Genomic DNA, 17,492 nt, shown 5'->3' with positions numbered 1-17,492 from the left:
ATCGATGATACAAAGGTAGTGTTGAGGAAACAGGTTGGATGCAGAAGGGCTTAAAAAGATTAGGAGAATGGGCAAGAAAGTGGCAAATGAAATACAATGTTGGAAAATGCATGGTCAAGCACTTTGGTAGTAAAAACTGAATGTGTGGACTATTTTCTAAATGGGGAGAAAATCCAAAAATCTGAGCTGAATAAGACACCTGGGAATCCTTGTGCTGAACATCTTAAAGGTTAACTTGCAAGTTGAGTCGGTGGTGTGGAAGGCGAATGCCATGTTAGCATTCATTTCAAGAGGTCTAGAAACAAAAGCAAGGATGTGATACGGAGGCTATATGAGACACTGGTGAGGCCTCACCTTGAGTATTGTGAGGCATTGAGAAGGGTCCAGAGGAGGTTCACAAGGATGATTCCAGGAATGAAAGGGTTATCATACGAGGAACATTTGATGGCTCTGGGTCTGTACTCACTGGAATTCAGAAGGATGGTGGGGAGGGGATTTCATTGAAACCTTACAGACGTTGAAAGGCCTAGATGCGGAAAGGATATCTCCCTTGGTGGGGAGTCTTGGACAAGAGGTTCAAGAGGGAAGGAAGCCTCAGGATAGAGGGGAGCCTTTTCAAAGTGGAGATAAGGAGAAACTTCTTTAGCCAAAAGGTGGTGAATTTGTGGAATTTGTTACCACATGCAGCTGTGGAGGCCTGGTCACTGGGTGTCTTTAAGGCAGAGAGTGATTGGACGTGGCATCAAAGGTTATGGGAAGAAGGCCAGGAACTGGGGTTGAGGAGGAGGGAGAAAAGAATCAGCCATGATTGAATGGCGGAGCAGACTCAATGGGCCAGATGCCCTAATTCTACTCCTGTGTCTTATGGAAACATTATAAAGATACACAAGAATCTAAACCTATGTATATAGTGTTTTAAAGTATAGAGTATTCTATAAATATAATTCACTGACTCTACAACTCATCTTTTCAGTATTACTTATTTAATAATAATTATTAGTCGCATTTGATTGTATTTTCACAGTTGGCCATCTTTTTCTCATTTGATTGTAGTTTTCATTGATTCCATTTTATTTCTTTGATCTACTGTGAATGCCTGCAAGAAAATGATTCTCGAGATAGTATATGCTGACATATATGCACTTTGATAATAAATTTAATACTGTATATGGTAAGATATAAATACATATCAATATAATTTGACATTGAACTTTTGGATATAAATAAATGGAAACATTTGAGCCATTTTTAATCCAGTGTAGAACTGCTAGAAGATCACCGCAAGTATCAATCACGTTGTTCTTATAGGCTGTGATAGTTACTCTGATACATTGAGAGTAAGAATTGCTAATTAGAAATTAAATTATATTTCTGATTCTGAAAACTCAAAATCTGTAACAATATGAGTTATTTTCTTCTTTGCTGACAGTATTTGTTGTCTAATTTTGTTTTGCAATATACCGATTTTTGCCACATGAAATATTTGCTGTTTAGTTTTGCTTTAATGGATGGAGGCATAGAGCACTACAGCACAGAATCAGGTCCTTCAGCCCTTCTGTGCCAAGCTATTATTCTGCCTAGTCCCATCAAGCTGCGCCTGAGCCTTAGTCTTCCATACCATTGTCATCCAAATTTCTCTTAAATGTTCCACTCAAACCCTCATTCACCACTTCTGCTGGCAGCTCATTCCACACTCTCACAACTGTCTGAGTGAAGAAGTTCTCCCCCAGGTTCCCCTTAAATATTTCACCTTTCACCCTAAAGCTTTGACTTCAAATTCTACTCTCACCCAGTCTCAGTGGGAAATAAAAGCCTGCTTGCATTGACCCTATCTCCAATGTCTGGATCATTGGGATCGCTTCTAGGGAATGCAAAACCTATACAAAAAGGATGGGTTGCACCCTAACCTGAGGAGGTCCAATGTCCTTACAGGCAGGTTTGCTAGAGCTGTTGGACAAGGATTAATCTAATTTGGCAGGGGGATGGGAACTAGAATTATAGGGTTGAGGATGGAGCAGTTGGTATACAAGTTGATGCATTGTGTAGTGAGATTGAGGGAGGATAGGCAGATAGGGCAAAATTGCAGCCAGTGGAATGAGTTGAAGTGTAACATGGGACAAAATCACAAAGGGTGATGAGTACAGGACTGAAAGTGTTATCTTTAAATACACCTAGTATACAGAATAAGGTAGATGATTTGTAGTACAATTAGAGATTGGCAGATACAACATCCCAGGCATTTGAGTCATGGCTGAAAGAAGATCATAGTTGGGAGCTTAACATCCAAGGATACACCTTGTATTGAAAGGACAGGCAGATAGGCTGAGGGGTAGGACAGTTCTGTTGGTAAAAAAAATATTAAATCAAGTCCTTGGAAAGAAGTGACATACTATCAAAAAATTGTAGAACCCTTGTGGGTAGAGTTAAGAAACTGCAAGAGTTAAAAGATTCTGATGGGAGATATATGTAGGCCTCTGAACAGTTGCCAGGATGTGAACTACAAAGTACAACAGGAGATAGAAAAGGCAAGTCAAAAGGGCAATAACACAGCAGTTATGGGCAATTTCATTGTGTAGATGGATTGTGAAAAAGGAGGAGAAGATGGCGGCACAACGCAGCATGCACGGCCTCTCTGGAGAATGGATATTTGTTACGTGTTAAGTAGAGATCCGTGCACAATCCTGATTTGATAGAGGCAGACGTGAGAGCGCGGAGGAACATCTGGAGAAACTTCTGAAATGCCCGTTTCGCTGCTGCTGCTACTGTGCGGTCCAGAACCTCCAGAGGAGAAGGCCTCCGAGACCTCGGCTTTGCTTGTTTCAGCGGCCGGGACGAGGTTGAAGGCGCTTGGCAGAGGATGTATCAGAGGGGCTGGTCGGAGGCTCTGAGTTTTTGGACGGACTCAGAGTCTGCTGTCATCGGGTGCTTCCGAGGCATTGTCAGTGCTGGGAAGTTTTTGGCCGGGAGAATTCTCCCATTTGCTGCCTGATATCGGGACTATTGGAGTTAATCGGGACCTGAGACTTTTTAAACCGTGTCCATGGTCTGCGTTTATCAAATTACAGTATTGCTTTGCACTGTTGTAACTATATGCTGTAATTTTGTGGTTTTGTCAGTGTGGGTCTTGGTTTGTCTTTTGTTTTGTGATATCACTCTGGAGGAACATTGTATCATTTCTTAATGTGTGCATGCATTTCTAAATGACAATAAACGAGGACTGAAAAAAATCAATTTGGTGCTGGATCCCATGAGAGGGAGTTTGTAGAATGCCTACGTGAGGGCTTTTTAGAGCAACCTGTGGTTAAGCACACTTGCCCACTTGGGGAAAGGCAATTCTGGATTGGGTGTTGTATAATGAACCAGGTTTGATTTGGAAGCTTGAGGTAAAGGAACCCTCGGGAGGCATTCATCATAATATAATAGAATTCACTCTGCAGTTTGAGAGAGAGAAAATTAATCAGACGTAAAAGTATTACACTGGAATAGAAGGAATTACAGAGGCATGAGAGAGGATTTGGCCAGAGTTAATTGGAAGGGGACATTATTAGACATGATGGCAAACAGCAATGGCTGGCGTTTCTGGGGGAAATTTGGAAACACAGGAAGAATACATCCCAAAGATGAATAAGTGTTCTAAAGGGAGGGGGAGGTAACCACAATTGGCAAGGGAATTTGAGACAGCATAAAGGAAAAGAAAGGGCATATAATAAAGCAAAAATTCATGGGAAGTTAGATGATTGCAAAGTATTTAAAAACCAACAAAGGTCAACTAATAAGCTATAAGGAGAGAAAGGATGAAATATGAAGGTAAGCTAGCAAATAATATAAAAGAGGATACAAAAAGTTTTTCTCTGAATAAAAGAGAGTGGACTGCTGGAAAATGATACTGGAGATGTTGTAATGGGGGACAAAGAAAAGGCAGGTGAACTTAATAAATATTTTATGTCAGTCTTCACTGTAGAAGACACTAGCAAAATGCCAGAAATTCAAGACAATTAGGTAGTAGAAGAGAATGTAGTTGCTATCAATAAGGAGAAGGTGCTTTGAAAGCTAAAAGGTCTTAGGTAGATCAAGTCAAGTCAAGTCACTTTTTATTGTTATTTCGACCATAACTGCTGGTGCAGTACACAGTAGAAATGAGGCAACATTTTTCAGGACCATAGTGCTACATGAAACAGTACAAAAACTACACTGAACTACATAAAAACAGCACAGACAAAAAAAAAACTACACTAGACTACAGACCTACCCAGGACTACATAAACTGTGCAAAACAATGCAGGCATTACAATAAATAATAAACAAGACAATAGGCACAGTAGAGGGTAGTAAGTTGGTGTCAGTCCAAGCTCTGGGTATTGAGGAGTCTGATGGCTTGGGGGAAGGAACTGTTACATAGTCTGGTCATAAGAGCCCAAATGCTTCGGAGCTTTTTCCCAGATGGCAGGAGGGAGAAGAGTTTGTATGAGGAGTGCATGGGGTCCTTCATAATGCTGTTTGCTTTGCAGATGCAGTTTGTAGTTTAAATGTCCATAATGGCGGGAAGAGAGACTGTGGCGACCCATTTCCTGGCACATCCGAACCGGCTCACAATTAGATAGCCTACGGGGGTTTGCAAGCACAGAGCTTTGGAGCCTCTGCGCCACGGGGGGCAGGTTGAGGGAGGCTTAAAAGTGAGGCTGAGGATTTCGAATAAAGTTTTTCCTTCGACTGCAGTTACCGACTCCGTGTCGTAATTTTAGCGCTGCGTGTAGCACACCGCTACAAGACCCTGATGATCTTCTCAGCTGATCTCACTATCCGCTGCAGGGTTAGCAACACACACAAAGTGTTGGAGGAACTCAGCAGGCCAGGCAGCATCTATGGAAGAAAAGTACAGTTGATGTTTCAGGCTGAAACCCTTCAGCATATTTTGACCTGAAATGTCAAGTATACTTTTTTCCACAGATGCTGCCTGGTCTGCTGGGTTGCTCCAGCATTTTGTCTGTGTTGCTTGGATTTCCAGCAGCTGCAGGTTTTCTCCCATAGGTAGGTAAGTCACCTGGACCAGATGGACTACACCCCAGGGTTCTGAAAGGGGAAGCTGAAGACATTGTGGAGGCATTAGTAATGATGTTTCAAGTATCACTAGATTCTGAAATGGCTCCAGAGGACTGGAAAATTGTAAATGTCATTCCACTCATTAAAAACGGAGGGAGACAGAAGAAAGGAATTTTTATAGGCCGGTTAGTGTCAGTGTTTGGAAAAATATTGGAAAAATATTTGCGGTACTTAGAAGCGCATGGTAAAGTAGGCCTATGTCAGCATGCTTTCCTTAAAGGGAAATATTGCCTGACAAAATGTTGGAATTCTTTGAGGAAGTAACAGGCAAGATAGACAAAGGAGAGTCAGTGGATGTTGTTTATTTGGAATTTCAGATAGCCTTTGACACAGTGCTGTGCATGAGGCTACTTAAGATATGAGCCCATGGTATTACAGGAAATATGCTAGCATGGATTGATTGACTGGCAGGAAGCAGAGTGTGAATTAAAGGAAGCCTATTCTGGTTGGCTGCCAGTGACTAGTGGTGTACCTCAAGGATCGGCATTAAGACCACTTCTTTTCACATTTTACATCAGCAATTTGGATGACAGAATTGATGGCTTTTTGGTGGAGTTTGCAGACAATAAAAAGATAGGGAGAGAAGCAAGTAGTGTTGAAACTGGGAATCTGCAGAAGAACTTAGACAGATTAGGAGAATGGGCAAAGAAGTGTCAGATGGAATATAGAGTAGGGAATTGTTTGATCATGCATTTTAATAGAAGGCATAAAGGTGTAGACTATATTCTAAATGGGAAGACATTTAAAATCCAGAGGTGCAAAGGGACTTGAGAGTCCTTGTGCAGGATTCCCTAAAGATTAACTTACAGGCTGAGTCAGTGATATGGAAGACAAATGCAATGTTAGCATTCATTTTGAGAGGACTAGAACATAAGAGCCATGATGTGATGTTGAGGTTTTATAAGACATTGGTTATACTGCACTTGGTGTACTGTCAGCAGTTTTCGGCCCCTTATAGACCATATGACATAGGAGCAGAATTAGACCATTCAGCCCATTTAGTTTGCTCCTCCATTTTATCATGGCTGATCCATTTCCCTTTTAATCCTATTCTCCTGCCTTCTCCCCATAATGTTTCAGACCTTGACCAAACAAAAACCTATTAACCTCCTCCTTAAATGCACCCAGTGATGTAGCCTTCACAGCAGCATGTGCAGTGAATTCCATAGATTTACAGCCTCTGACTAAAGAAATTTCTCCTCATCTCTGTTCTGAATGGACATCCCTCTACTTTGAGGCTGTGCCTTCTGGTCCTAGACTTCCCCAGCAAAGGAAACCTCCTCTTTCTAGGCCTTTCAACATTCAGTAAGTTTCATTGAGATCACCCTCATTCTTCTAAATTCTAGTTAAGTACAGGCCCAGAGTCTGCAATCACTGCTCATGTGATAACCCTTCCATTCCCGGAGTCATTCTCATGAACCTTCTCCAATGTCGGCACATCCTTTCTTAGCATCACTTTGTGGACATATGTTTCAGGTCTTGCCAGAGGAATTTGGCCCAAAATGTCTACTGTACTTTTCTCATAGACGCTACGTGGCCTGCTGAGTTCCTCCAGCATTTGGTGTGTGTTGCTATATAAGCTATCTTATATATTTATATTTAATTAGTTTATTATTATTATTATTATTATTATTATTGTGTTCTTTATCTTCTGTGCTTTTTTTTGTGAAGCATCAGAACCAGAGTAACAATGAATTCATTCTCCTTTACACTTGTGTACTGGAAATTGGACATTAAACAATCTTGAATCTTGAGTCTTGAAGGAAGAACGTCATGAAAACAGAAAGTGTGCAAGAAAGATTCATGAGGCTGTTACTTAGGCTGGAGGGCTTGAGATGTAAAGAGAGACTGCAAAGACTGAAGGGTCATCTAATAGAGGTTTATGAAATAATAGCGTGCATACTACAGATAAGTTGAATGGCTGCATCGTTTTACCCCAGGCTAAAGAGCCCAAAACTAGGGGACATAGGTTTAAGGTGAGAGGAGAAAGAAGTAAAAGGATTTGGAGAGGTAAGATTTACACAGAGCGTAATGGGTGTATGGAACAGTGTGCTCAGAGCCAGGTACACCCAGTGGCTCTTTATTAGGCACATCTAATCAGCCAATCATGTGGCATCCAGTCAATGCGTAAAAGCATGCAGGCATGGTCAAGAGGTTCAGTTGTTGTTCAGACCAAACGTTAAAATGAGGAAGTTAAACTCAAGAGCAGTGCAGTTGCTAGAAATCTAAAGGGAAGCACACAATGTGCTGGAGGAGCTCAGCAAGTTAGACAGCATCTATGGATAGGAATAAATAGTCAACATTTTGGGCTGAGACCCTTCATCAGTCTTTACAGTGCAAAAAAAAAACAGAAATCATCCAGTGAGTGGCAGTTCTGAGGGCAAAAATACTTCGTTAATGAGAGAGGTCGAAGGAAAATGGCCGGACTGATTCAAGCTGACAGGAAGGCAACAGTAACTCAAATAGCCACACGTTACAACAGCAGTTTGCAGAAAAGCATCTCTGAATACAAAACTCATCAAACCTTGAAGTGGATGGGCTACAGCAGCGGAGACCACAAACATACACACAGTGGCCACTGAGTGTATGCTTACAATTTTTGATAGATTAATGTATTATATATCGTTTGAAATAAGAGCACAGCTTTTGACTTAATTCAATCAAAGTGACTCAATTCAACTGTTCTAAGATAGCTGCCTTAGTTTTATTTTTAATTTCTTTACTTTTCTTTCAATTCCACAGAGGCAAGACAGTTCTTGACACTTGCCAGTACCTCACTATTAAATCGTATCACTGGTATCCCCAACAAATCAATGGGCACAAGATTGAGTGGAAAAATGGTGATTCTGTGCAAATTCCTGAGCAGTTGCTCGAAGTCTCGTCTGCAACTTCACTTGATCCAGGACGTGAGGACTGTCAGTATGTGCAATTCACAGAGTACAGCAGCCAGCAGTGGTTCCAAACCAGTGCAAAGGGAACTGCACTCAACAATAAGGTATGAATCACAATGGTTTCAGAAAATATAGATTATATACAGTTACTCATTGATTTATATTTAGGTTAAGAGGGCAGTCACATAAAATGGGAGAAGGAACCAGCAGCCTGTTACACAATTCACTGTGTCTTTTACTGAGGGAATAGCACAGTAACATAGTGGTTAATGCAATGCTATTACAGTTCTGGATGTCGGAGTTCAGAGTTCAATTTCAACATCACCTGTAAGGATGTTCTTCCCGTGAGCATATGGGTTTTCTCCAGGTGCTCTGGTTTTCCACCAGAGTCCAAAGATGTACCGGTTAGTAGGCTAATTGGTCATTATAAGTTGTCCTATGATTAGGCTGCGGTTAAATAGGTGAGTTGCTTGTTAGGCCAAAAGGGCCTGTTCCCACTGTATCTCTAAATAAAATTAAATTTCCATTGCTTTTAACTGACCGGTGCAAACCTTCTGTTACCTTTCCAAATGATGTGCTTTTGTTGATGTGTATATATATTTCTGATTTACTTCGCTGTTTTGTTTATTAGTGGATCATTAAAATTTCCTTTCTGTCTGTTTGGCTGAAATGCAAGGATGAAAAGCAGTTCGGAATAATAGGCTTTCATTGCTAGTCCGAGATTTTGTCCACCATTGGAGACATTCTCAGTATCTAAAAATAATCAGAATCACATATCATTGAAATATGGTGTGAAATTCATTCTTTTGCTGCAACAGTATATGGCAATACATAATAATAAGTCTATAAATTACAATAAGAAGTATGTGTATATAATTAAATTAAATAAATTGTCCGAACAGAAAAGAAAAAAAGTGAGGAATGGGGAGACTACATGCCCCAGATGGAGCTGACTGAGTTTACAACTTTCTGCAGTTTTTTCCATCCTGTGCAATGACATCTCCATACCAGACATTAATGCAACCAGTTAGAATGCTCTCCATGCAGAAGTATCTAAATTTGCGATTGTGTCTTTGGTACTGCTGCCACAAGACAACAAATTTCACGATATTAAACCTGATTCTGATTTTGATTCAGCCCACTGGTTGGTGCCCTTGTAAATTATCCATAGGTTGTTAGCAATTCAGAAGTTAATGGACATATGAGAGCCTATAGTTTATTGAGGATGATGCTGTTATGAATACTCTGAAAGGTGGGATAGATTCATTGGGATAAATAGTCATCTTCTATGTCACGAGAAAAAAATTAGGAGAGGATTTCAGAGAAACTAGTGCAGTGCTTAATGACTGTTTCTCAATAATTGCATTTAGTTAATAAAATTCCAGGTTCAGCTAATTTAGTTTCAATGAATAATTAGTTAATTTAGTCATATTGAAGGGTAAATAATTAGATTTTCTTTTACTTTAAAATGTATTGTGAAGCAATTTTATTTTCTTGAAAAAATTGTAACCATTTAATAGTATATAATGGATGCAGTTTTCATTGCATGGTACCTCTCCAACTTTTGCTTTTTCCTAGATATTTTCAGTAAGCCTGAAGGATCGTGATCCACAACCTCTTGCAGACGGCAATGAGGTAGTCTATCGGATTCATAATCCAGATGGTGCCGTTGTTCCACATACAGCTGAATGCCTTCTGTGGAACCAAGCTGCTGAAAGGTGGGCATTTTTTAAATCACTTTTCTGTCGAGTACCATTTCATTTCACTAAATGTGGTGAACGGTCAGGCTCTGAGCTATGCAGAAGTCCAGGGCGATCTGGGAATACAGATCCAAAACTCCTTAGAAGTTGCTTCACAGGTAGAAAGGGTCATAATCAGAGCTTTTGTCACATTGGTTTTCATATATCACGGCATTGATTCGGGAGTTGGGATGTTACGTTCAAGTTGTATAAGATGTTGGAGAGATGTATTAGCTGCTTGGAGTACTATGTGCATTTCTGGTCACCTCCCTACTAGAAAGACATTAGTAAGTTTGGAAAGAGAAAATTTATAAGGATATTTCTGGGACTTGGGGACCTGAATTATAGTTGAATCATTTACAACTTTATTTCTGAAACACAGAAAAATGAGAGATTTCATGGACCACAAAAGCATAAGACATAGGAGCAGAATTAGGCCATTTGTCCTCTCAAGTCTGCTTCACCAATTAATAATGGCTGATTCTTTTTCCACTTTTTAGCCCCACTCCCCGGCCTTCTCCACGTAACATTGATGCCGTGTCCAATCAAGAACCTATCAAACTCTGCCTTAAATACACCCAATGACCTGGCCTCCACAGCTGCCTGGGGTAATAAATTCCACAAATTCACCATCCTCTGGCCAAAGAAATTTCTCCACATCTCTGTTTTAAATGGATGCCCCTTTATCCAGAGGCTGTGCTTTTTTGTCCGAGACTCCCCCACCATGGGAAACATCCTTTCCACATCTACTCTGTCTGTGCCTTTCAACATTCGAAAAGTTTTAGTAAGAAGCCCTCCTCACTCTTCTAAATTCCAGCTGGTACAGACCCAGAACTATCAATCATTCCTGGTATGATAACCCTTTCATTCCCAGAATCATCCTTGTGAACCTCCTCTGAACCCTCTCCAAAGCCAGCACATCTTTTCTTAGGTGAAGATCCCAAACTGTTCACAATACTCGAGGTGAGGCCTCACCAGTGCCTCATAAAGCCTCAGCATCACGTCCCTGCTCCTGTATTCTAGACTTCTTGAAATGAATGCTAACATTGCATTTGCCTTCCTCACCACTGATTCTACCTGCAAATTAACCTTTATGTTGTTCTGCACAAGGACTCCCAAGTCCCTTTGCATCACTCCCCGTTTAGAAAATAGTCTCCACATTTATTTCTACTGCCGAAGTGCATGACTGTGCATTTTCCAACACTGTATTTAATTTCCCACTCTCTTGCCTATTCTCCAAATCTTTCTAAGTCTTTCTGCAGCCTACCTGTTTCCTCAACACCACCTGCCCCTCCTTTAATCTTCATATCATCTAGGAACTCGACAGCAAAGCCATTTATTCCATCTTCTAGATCAGTGATAGACAGCATGAAAAGAAGTGGGCCCAACACCGACCCCTGAGGAACACCACTACTCACTGGCAGCCAACCAGAAATGGATCCTTTTATTCCCACTTGCTGCCTCCTACCAATCAGACAATGTCAGTAAATTTCCTGTAATACCGTGAGCTCTTAGAGAGGTATACAGAATGATAAGAGCTAAAGATAGGCTGAATATGTGCAGGCTTTTTCCCTCAGGCTGGGTGAGACTAGAACTAGACGTCATAGGGTTACGATAAAAGATGAAATATTTGCGGGGAATCCGAGGGGTCCTATTTCATTTAGAGGGTGGTGCGAGTGCAGAACGAGCTGCCAGCAGAAGAGCCCTTCAAGCTGGGTCCCCCAGCAACCCATGATTTAAACCGAGCCTAATCATCAGAAAATTGACCATGACCAATTAATCTACTAACTGGTACATCTTTAGATTGCGGGAGGAAACGTAGACACCTAGAGAAAACCCACAAATCCATGGGAAGCACGGCAGAATCCGTACCGTGGATGCTGGGATTCAATACCAAACTCCAACAACCTGAGCTGTAATAGTGTCATGGTCCGAGTGTGGGAAGTCTGGGTAGGTTCTGTACACGGATGAGTGGGGTGTAGAGGGGTATGGTCCGGGGGAAGTCTGGATAGGTTCTGTACACTGATGAGTGGGGTGTAGAGGGGTATGGTCCGGGGGAAGTCTGGATAGGTTCTGTACACTGATGAGTGGGGTGTAGAGGGGTATGGTCCGGGAGAAGTCTGGATAGGTTCTGTACACTGATGAGTGGGGTGTAGAGGGGTATGGTCCGGGAGAAGTCTGGATAGGTTCTGTACACTGATGAGTGGGGTGTAGAGGGGTATGGTCCGGGGGAAGTCTGGATAGGTTCTGTACACTGATGAGTGGGGTGTAGAGGGGTATGGTCCGGGGGAAGTCTGGATAGGTTCTGTACACTGATGAGTGGGGTGTAGAGGGGTATGGTCCGGGAGAAGTCTGGATAGGTTCTGTACACTGATGAGTGGGGTGTAGAGGGGTATGGTCCGGGGGAAGTCTGGATAGGTTCTGTACACTGATGAGTGGGGTGTAGAGGGGTATGGTCCGGGAGAAGTCTGGATAGGTTCTGTACACTGATGAGTGGGGTGTAGAGGGGTATGGTCCGGGAGAAGTCTGGATAGGTTCTGTACACTGATGAGTGGGGTGTAGAGGGGTATGGTCCGGGGGAAGTCTGGATAGGTTCTGTACACGGATGAGTGGGGTGTAGAGGGGTATGGTCCGGGGGAAGTCTGGATAGGTTCTGTACACGGATGAGTGGGGTATGGAGGGGTATGGTCCGGGGGAAGTCTGGATAGGTTCTGTACACGGATGAGTGGGGTATGGAGGGGTATGGTCCGGGGGAAGTCTGGATAGGTTCTGTACACGGATGAGTGGGGTATGGAGGGGTATGGTCCGGGGGAAGTCTGGATAGGTTCTGTACACGGATGAGTGGGGTATGGAGGGGTATGGTCCGGGGGAAGTCTGGATAGGTTCTGTACACGGATGAGTGGGGTGTAGAGGGGTATGGTCCAGGGGAAGTCTGGATAGATTCTGTACACGGATGAGTGGGGTGTGGAGGGGTATGGTCCAGGGGAAGTCTGGATAGGTTCTGTACACGGATGAGTGGGGTATGGAGGGGTATGGTCCGGGGGAAGTCTGGATAGGTTCTGTACACTGATGAGTGGGGTATGGAGGGGTATGGTCTGGGTGTGGGAAGTCCGGATAGGTTCTGTACACGGATGAGTGGGGTATGGAGGGGTATGGTCCGGGGGAAGTCTGGATAGGTTCTGTACACGGATGAGTGGGGTATGGAGGGGTATGGTCCGGGGGAAGTCCGGATAGGTTCTGTACACGGATGAGTGGGGTATGGTCCGGGGGAAGTCTGGATAGGTTCTGTACACGGATGAGTGGGGTGTAGAGGGGTATGGTCTGGGTGTGGGAAGTCCGGATAGGTTCTGTACACGGATGAGTGGGGTATGGTCCGGGAGAAGTCTGGATAGGTTCTGTACACTGATGAGCGGGGTGTGGAGGGGTATGGTCCGGGTTTGGGAAGTCTGGATAGGTTCTGTACACGGATGAGTGGGGTATGGTCCGGGGGAAGTCTGGATAGGTTCTGTACACTGATGAGTGGGGTATGGAGGGGTATGGTCCGGGTGTGGGAAGTCTGGGTAGGTTCTGTACACGGATGAGTGGGGTGTAGAGGACTGTGGTCTGACTGTGGGACAATAGGACTAGGCAGAAAAACAATTCGACATAGACTAGATGGATTCAAGGGGCTGTTTGTGTACTGTAGTGCTCTATGATTATATGACCTACTCCAGGAGAAGTAGTGTAATGGTGCTTGATGCAGGATAATCTGTATGGTCTTGTTGATTGGTCTCCAGCTTCTGCTGGGTTCAAATCCACCTGCACATTACCGTTAAGGAATTTAACTCCATAACGCATAGGCCATTCAGCTCATGGGGCCTGCTCTGTTATTCCAAAGTTCAAAGTAAATTTATTACTCAAATATATATACGTCGCCATACAATGCTGAGATTCATTTTCTTGTGAGCATACACGATGAATGCAAGTACAAGAGGATCAATGAATGACTGCACCCAACAAGGCAAACAGCCAATGTTCAAAAAACACTGTGTAAATATAAAAGAATGATTAACAAACAAGTAAACAATAAATATCGAGATCATGAGATGAAGAGATCTTGAAAGTGTGTCTGTAGGTTGTAAGTACAGTTCAGTGATGGGGCGAGTGAAGTTCTCCCCTCTGGTTCAACAGCCTGATGGTTGAGGGGTAATAACTGTTCCCGGACCTGGTGGTGTGGGACCCGAGGCTTCTTCCTGACAGCAGCAGCGAGAGGAGTACATGACCTGTATAGTGGGTATCCTTGATGATGGACACTGCTTTCCCGTGACAGCGCTCCATGTAGATGTGTTCAGTGGTGGGGAGGGCTTTATCCATGATGGACTATCTTTTGTTTGAATTCCTGTTAAAAGGCATTTGTGTTTCCATATCAGGCCGTGATGTGACCAGTCAATATACTCTCTATCACATGTCTTCCTACTTCAAAATAAATTTATCATCAAAGTGCATATATGTCAAATCCATTTTCTTGTCGGCATACTCAATAAATCCATAATAGAATAATTACCATAACACCATAAACTGTAGGAGCAGAATTAAGTCCCTTGGCCCTTGGAGTCTGCTCTGCCATTTCATCACGGCTGATCCATTTGCCTCTCAGCCCCAATCTCCTCCCTTCTCCCTGTATCCCTTTATGCCCTGACTAATCAAAAATCTATCAATCTCTGTCTTAAATATTCTCAGTGACTTGGCCTCCACAGCCACCTGTGGCAATGAATTCCACAAATCTGCCACTCTCTGGATAGAGAAAGTCCTCCTTATCTCCCTTCTGAAAGGACGCCCCTCTATTCTGATGCTGCGGCTCACCACTGGAAGGAACTAAGTCATTTGATTGTGTTTTCATTTCACCGTAATACTTGAGATGTTTACCTCTAACAATCCTTTGATTATTTTAACAGCTGGCTATCAAGCAACCAGTTCTGCCGTGTGGTTGATGACCTGAGTAACTTTGTGGAGTGTGCCTGCTCACACATGTCCACCTACTCGGCCTCTGCCCTAACAGAGACACTTCCCGTTTACAATGAAATCTTCTTCTCAGCCACATTCATTTGTATTTCAGGTAGGTGGGAAATGAAACATAATTCGGGGAAGTGCATGATCCTATTGCATAAGATGATTGGACTGTAAGGAAGGTTATTGTTCAAAGAACACAGTGACCACTTTATTAGGTACACCTAATTTTGTGTGTGTTGCTCTGGATTGCCAGCATCTGTAGAATTTCTTGTGTATAAAATTTGAGACTAGGCATAGTAGTTAGGCTTGAACCAAATGAGGCAAAGGCCCTGTTTCTCTGCTGTACTTTTCTATGACTCTAAAAGGGTCTTTTTAGGTTCAAGAATGCAACCATAAGATGCTCCAAACATCTGTTCTTGGTCTTCAATTATTCATGATTTATATTAATTTCTGGTGGGGATGGTATGTAAAATATCCAATCTTGCCAGTGACATGAAGAGCAAGGAGGATATGAGGTCTCTGCAGAAAGATGTAGGAAAAGGCTATTATCATCATAAAGGATCCCACCCACCCTGCTCATAGTCTGTTTATTTCACTACCATCAGGGAGGAGGCTACATAGCATCCATGCTAGGACCACAAGTCTCAAAATCAGTTACTTTCCCCAAGCAGTGAGGCTGATCAACACCTCCACCCACTAACTCCACTGCTTTATTTTTTCCTGTCAGTCACTTTGTACAGCTTAACTTCACTTTCTGGACATACAATAAATCTAAGTAGATAAGCTACCTTATGGTTTGATATTTATTGTGTTCTTTATCTTTTGTGGGTTTTTTGTGCTTTATCAGATCCGGACTAACAATTATTTTGTTCTCCTTTACACTTGTGCACAGGAAATGAGATTGAGCAATCTTGGATCTTGCATCTGCGTGTAAAAAGAATGAATGAGTGGGTGGATATTTAACAAATGTTTAATTTGAGGAGACCCGAAGTTAGGCACTTTGATAAGAAGAATCTAGAGAGAGAATTTTATTTAAATGGAAAGGGATTGTAGATGAGTGAATGGGAGGCAGTATGGGAGACTGAAGACCCACACTCAACGTTTCAAGAACAGCTTATTCCCCCTCTGCCATCTGATTTCTGAACAGTCCATGAACAGTACCTCACTATTCTGCTTTTGCAATCTTTATTAATTTATTCATTTGTAGTTCATAGTAATTTTTTATGTGCTGCACTGTACTGCTGCCATAAAACAACAAATTTTATGACACATGTCAGTGAAAATAAACTTGATTCTGGTATTCTCTGATCAGAGGGTGGTGAATCTGTGGTCCAAGTAGTCCCTGAATTACGAACTTCCGACTTACGGACAACTCGTACTTACGAACCGAGGAAGGAGAACACCGTCTGCCATTTTAAGTTGGATCACGACGTCGTGCACCATTTTAAATCGTTGCCGTTGACACTGTGTTGAGTGTTTAACTTTGTATTTGACTTAAATTTTTCTTAGTAAGATTCACCCTGACCCTGCCCCACACCCGTTCCGGTTGGCTGGAGAACAGAGGTTCCGGAGTTCGATTTAGTGACAGACCGCTCCCGTGGCGGGCTGATGTCGATCCAGTGACTCCCATTATCATCTGTGCCGGGTTGACATCGAGCTCGCAACTCAACCTCGTAAAAAAAACCAGTGTCACCTCCAGTTTAAATTCCCACACGGAATATTGAGGAGGATCAAATACCCAAACCCAGAACAGCCCCTACTTGTCCCATTTAACCTGTCTCAGTGCGGTGGAGTTTAGGACCCAGGAAATTTAGTGCAGTGGTCCTTAGGACCCAGTGGACCTTGGGACCCGCTACCCGCAGTGTTTCTGTTCCATTGACGGAAAGCCAACGCAATTGAAAATAAAGTGAAAATAATAAAGCGTTTGGAAAGAGGTGAAACGCCATTCGTCATTGGAAAATCGTTAGGCTACAATCAGTCAACAATCAGAACAATTTTAAAGGACAACAGATAAAGTGAGAATAATGGAACATATGAAAGGACCTGCCCCAATGAAAGCTACAATTATTACTAAGCAATGCAGTGGTTTAATTATTGGAATACATACATTTCTTAAGTGCTTTATGTGCATAGAAAGGTAAATTATATACTATATACTAAGACAAACGTTTAACTAACTGACGCTAAATAATACCAGATGTACTTGTTCCAACTTACATACAAATCCAACTTAAAGACGGACTCAGGAACGGAACTCGTACGTAACCCAGGGACAGCCTGTATTCATTGCTATTATACTTGTGGAGGCCAAATCATTGGGTATCTTTAAAACAGAGGTTGGTAGGTTCTTGAGGGTGTCAAAGGTTATGGGGAGAAGGCAGGAGAATGGGGTTGTGAGGGTTAATAAATCAGCCGTGATGAAATGACGGAGGAGACTCAATGTGCTGAATGGCCTAATTCTGCTCCCATGTCTTGTGGTCTTACGGTAATATTTCAGTAGTAGTGGTAAAGGTCATTAATCTGGTGTTTCCTCCTGGGTAGGATGCCAGCTGTCTAAAGTGGTGCAGGATCAGCTCTTGGTTTCAAAGTGATTCATTGAATTGGTTTCCAGTTGCTGCTGCTCAGGCACTGAGAGGTTGCACTTCCACCAGTGGCCTGAAGGTGGAGCAGCCTTGACGTACAGTACGTCATTGAATAAACACACAATTGATTCCAGGTTGCATCAATGACAGAGAATAAACTGTTAATGTTTTGAGCTGAGACCCTTCATAAA

At 42.6% G+C, this 17,492-nt stretch overlaps 1 protein-coding gene across 1 annotated transcript in view; it reads left to right on the top strand.

Moving 5' to 3' along the window:
* Positions 1 to 17,492, top strand: part of adgrv1 (adhesion G protein-coupled receptor V1) — a 539,532-nt gene that overhangs the window by 352,522 nt on the left and 169,518 nt on the right. The window contains exons 80-82 of the mRNA XM_059969328.1: positions 7,843 to 8,095; positions 9,570 to 9,709; positions 14,665 to 14,825. Coding sequence (XP_059825311.1) covers positions 7,843 to 8,095; positions 9,570 to 9,709; positions 14,665 to 14,825 — 554 coding nt within the window. The remainder of the gene's footprint in view (positions 1 to 7,842; positions 8,096 to 9,569; positions 9,710 to 14,664; positions 14,826 to 17,492) is intronic.

The sequence above is a fragment of the Hypanus sabinus genome, chromosome 5 (genome assembly GCF_030144855.1).
Source record: "Hypanus sabinus isolate sHypSab1 chromosome 5, sHypSab1.hap1, whole genome shotgun sequence".
NCBI classification, from domain to species: domain Eukaryota; kingdom Metazoa; phylum Chordata; class Chondrichthyes; order Myliobatiformes; family Dasyatidae; genus Hypanus; species Hypanus sabinus.
The sequence above is the reverse complement of the archived record's forward strand: the minus strand, read 5'-3'. Positions and strand labels throughout refer to the sequence as shown.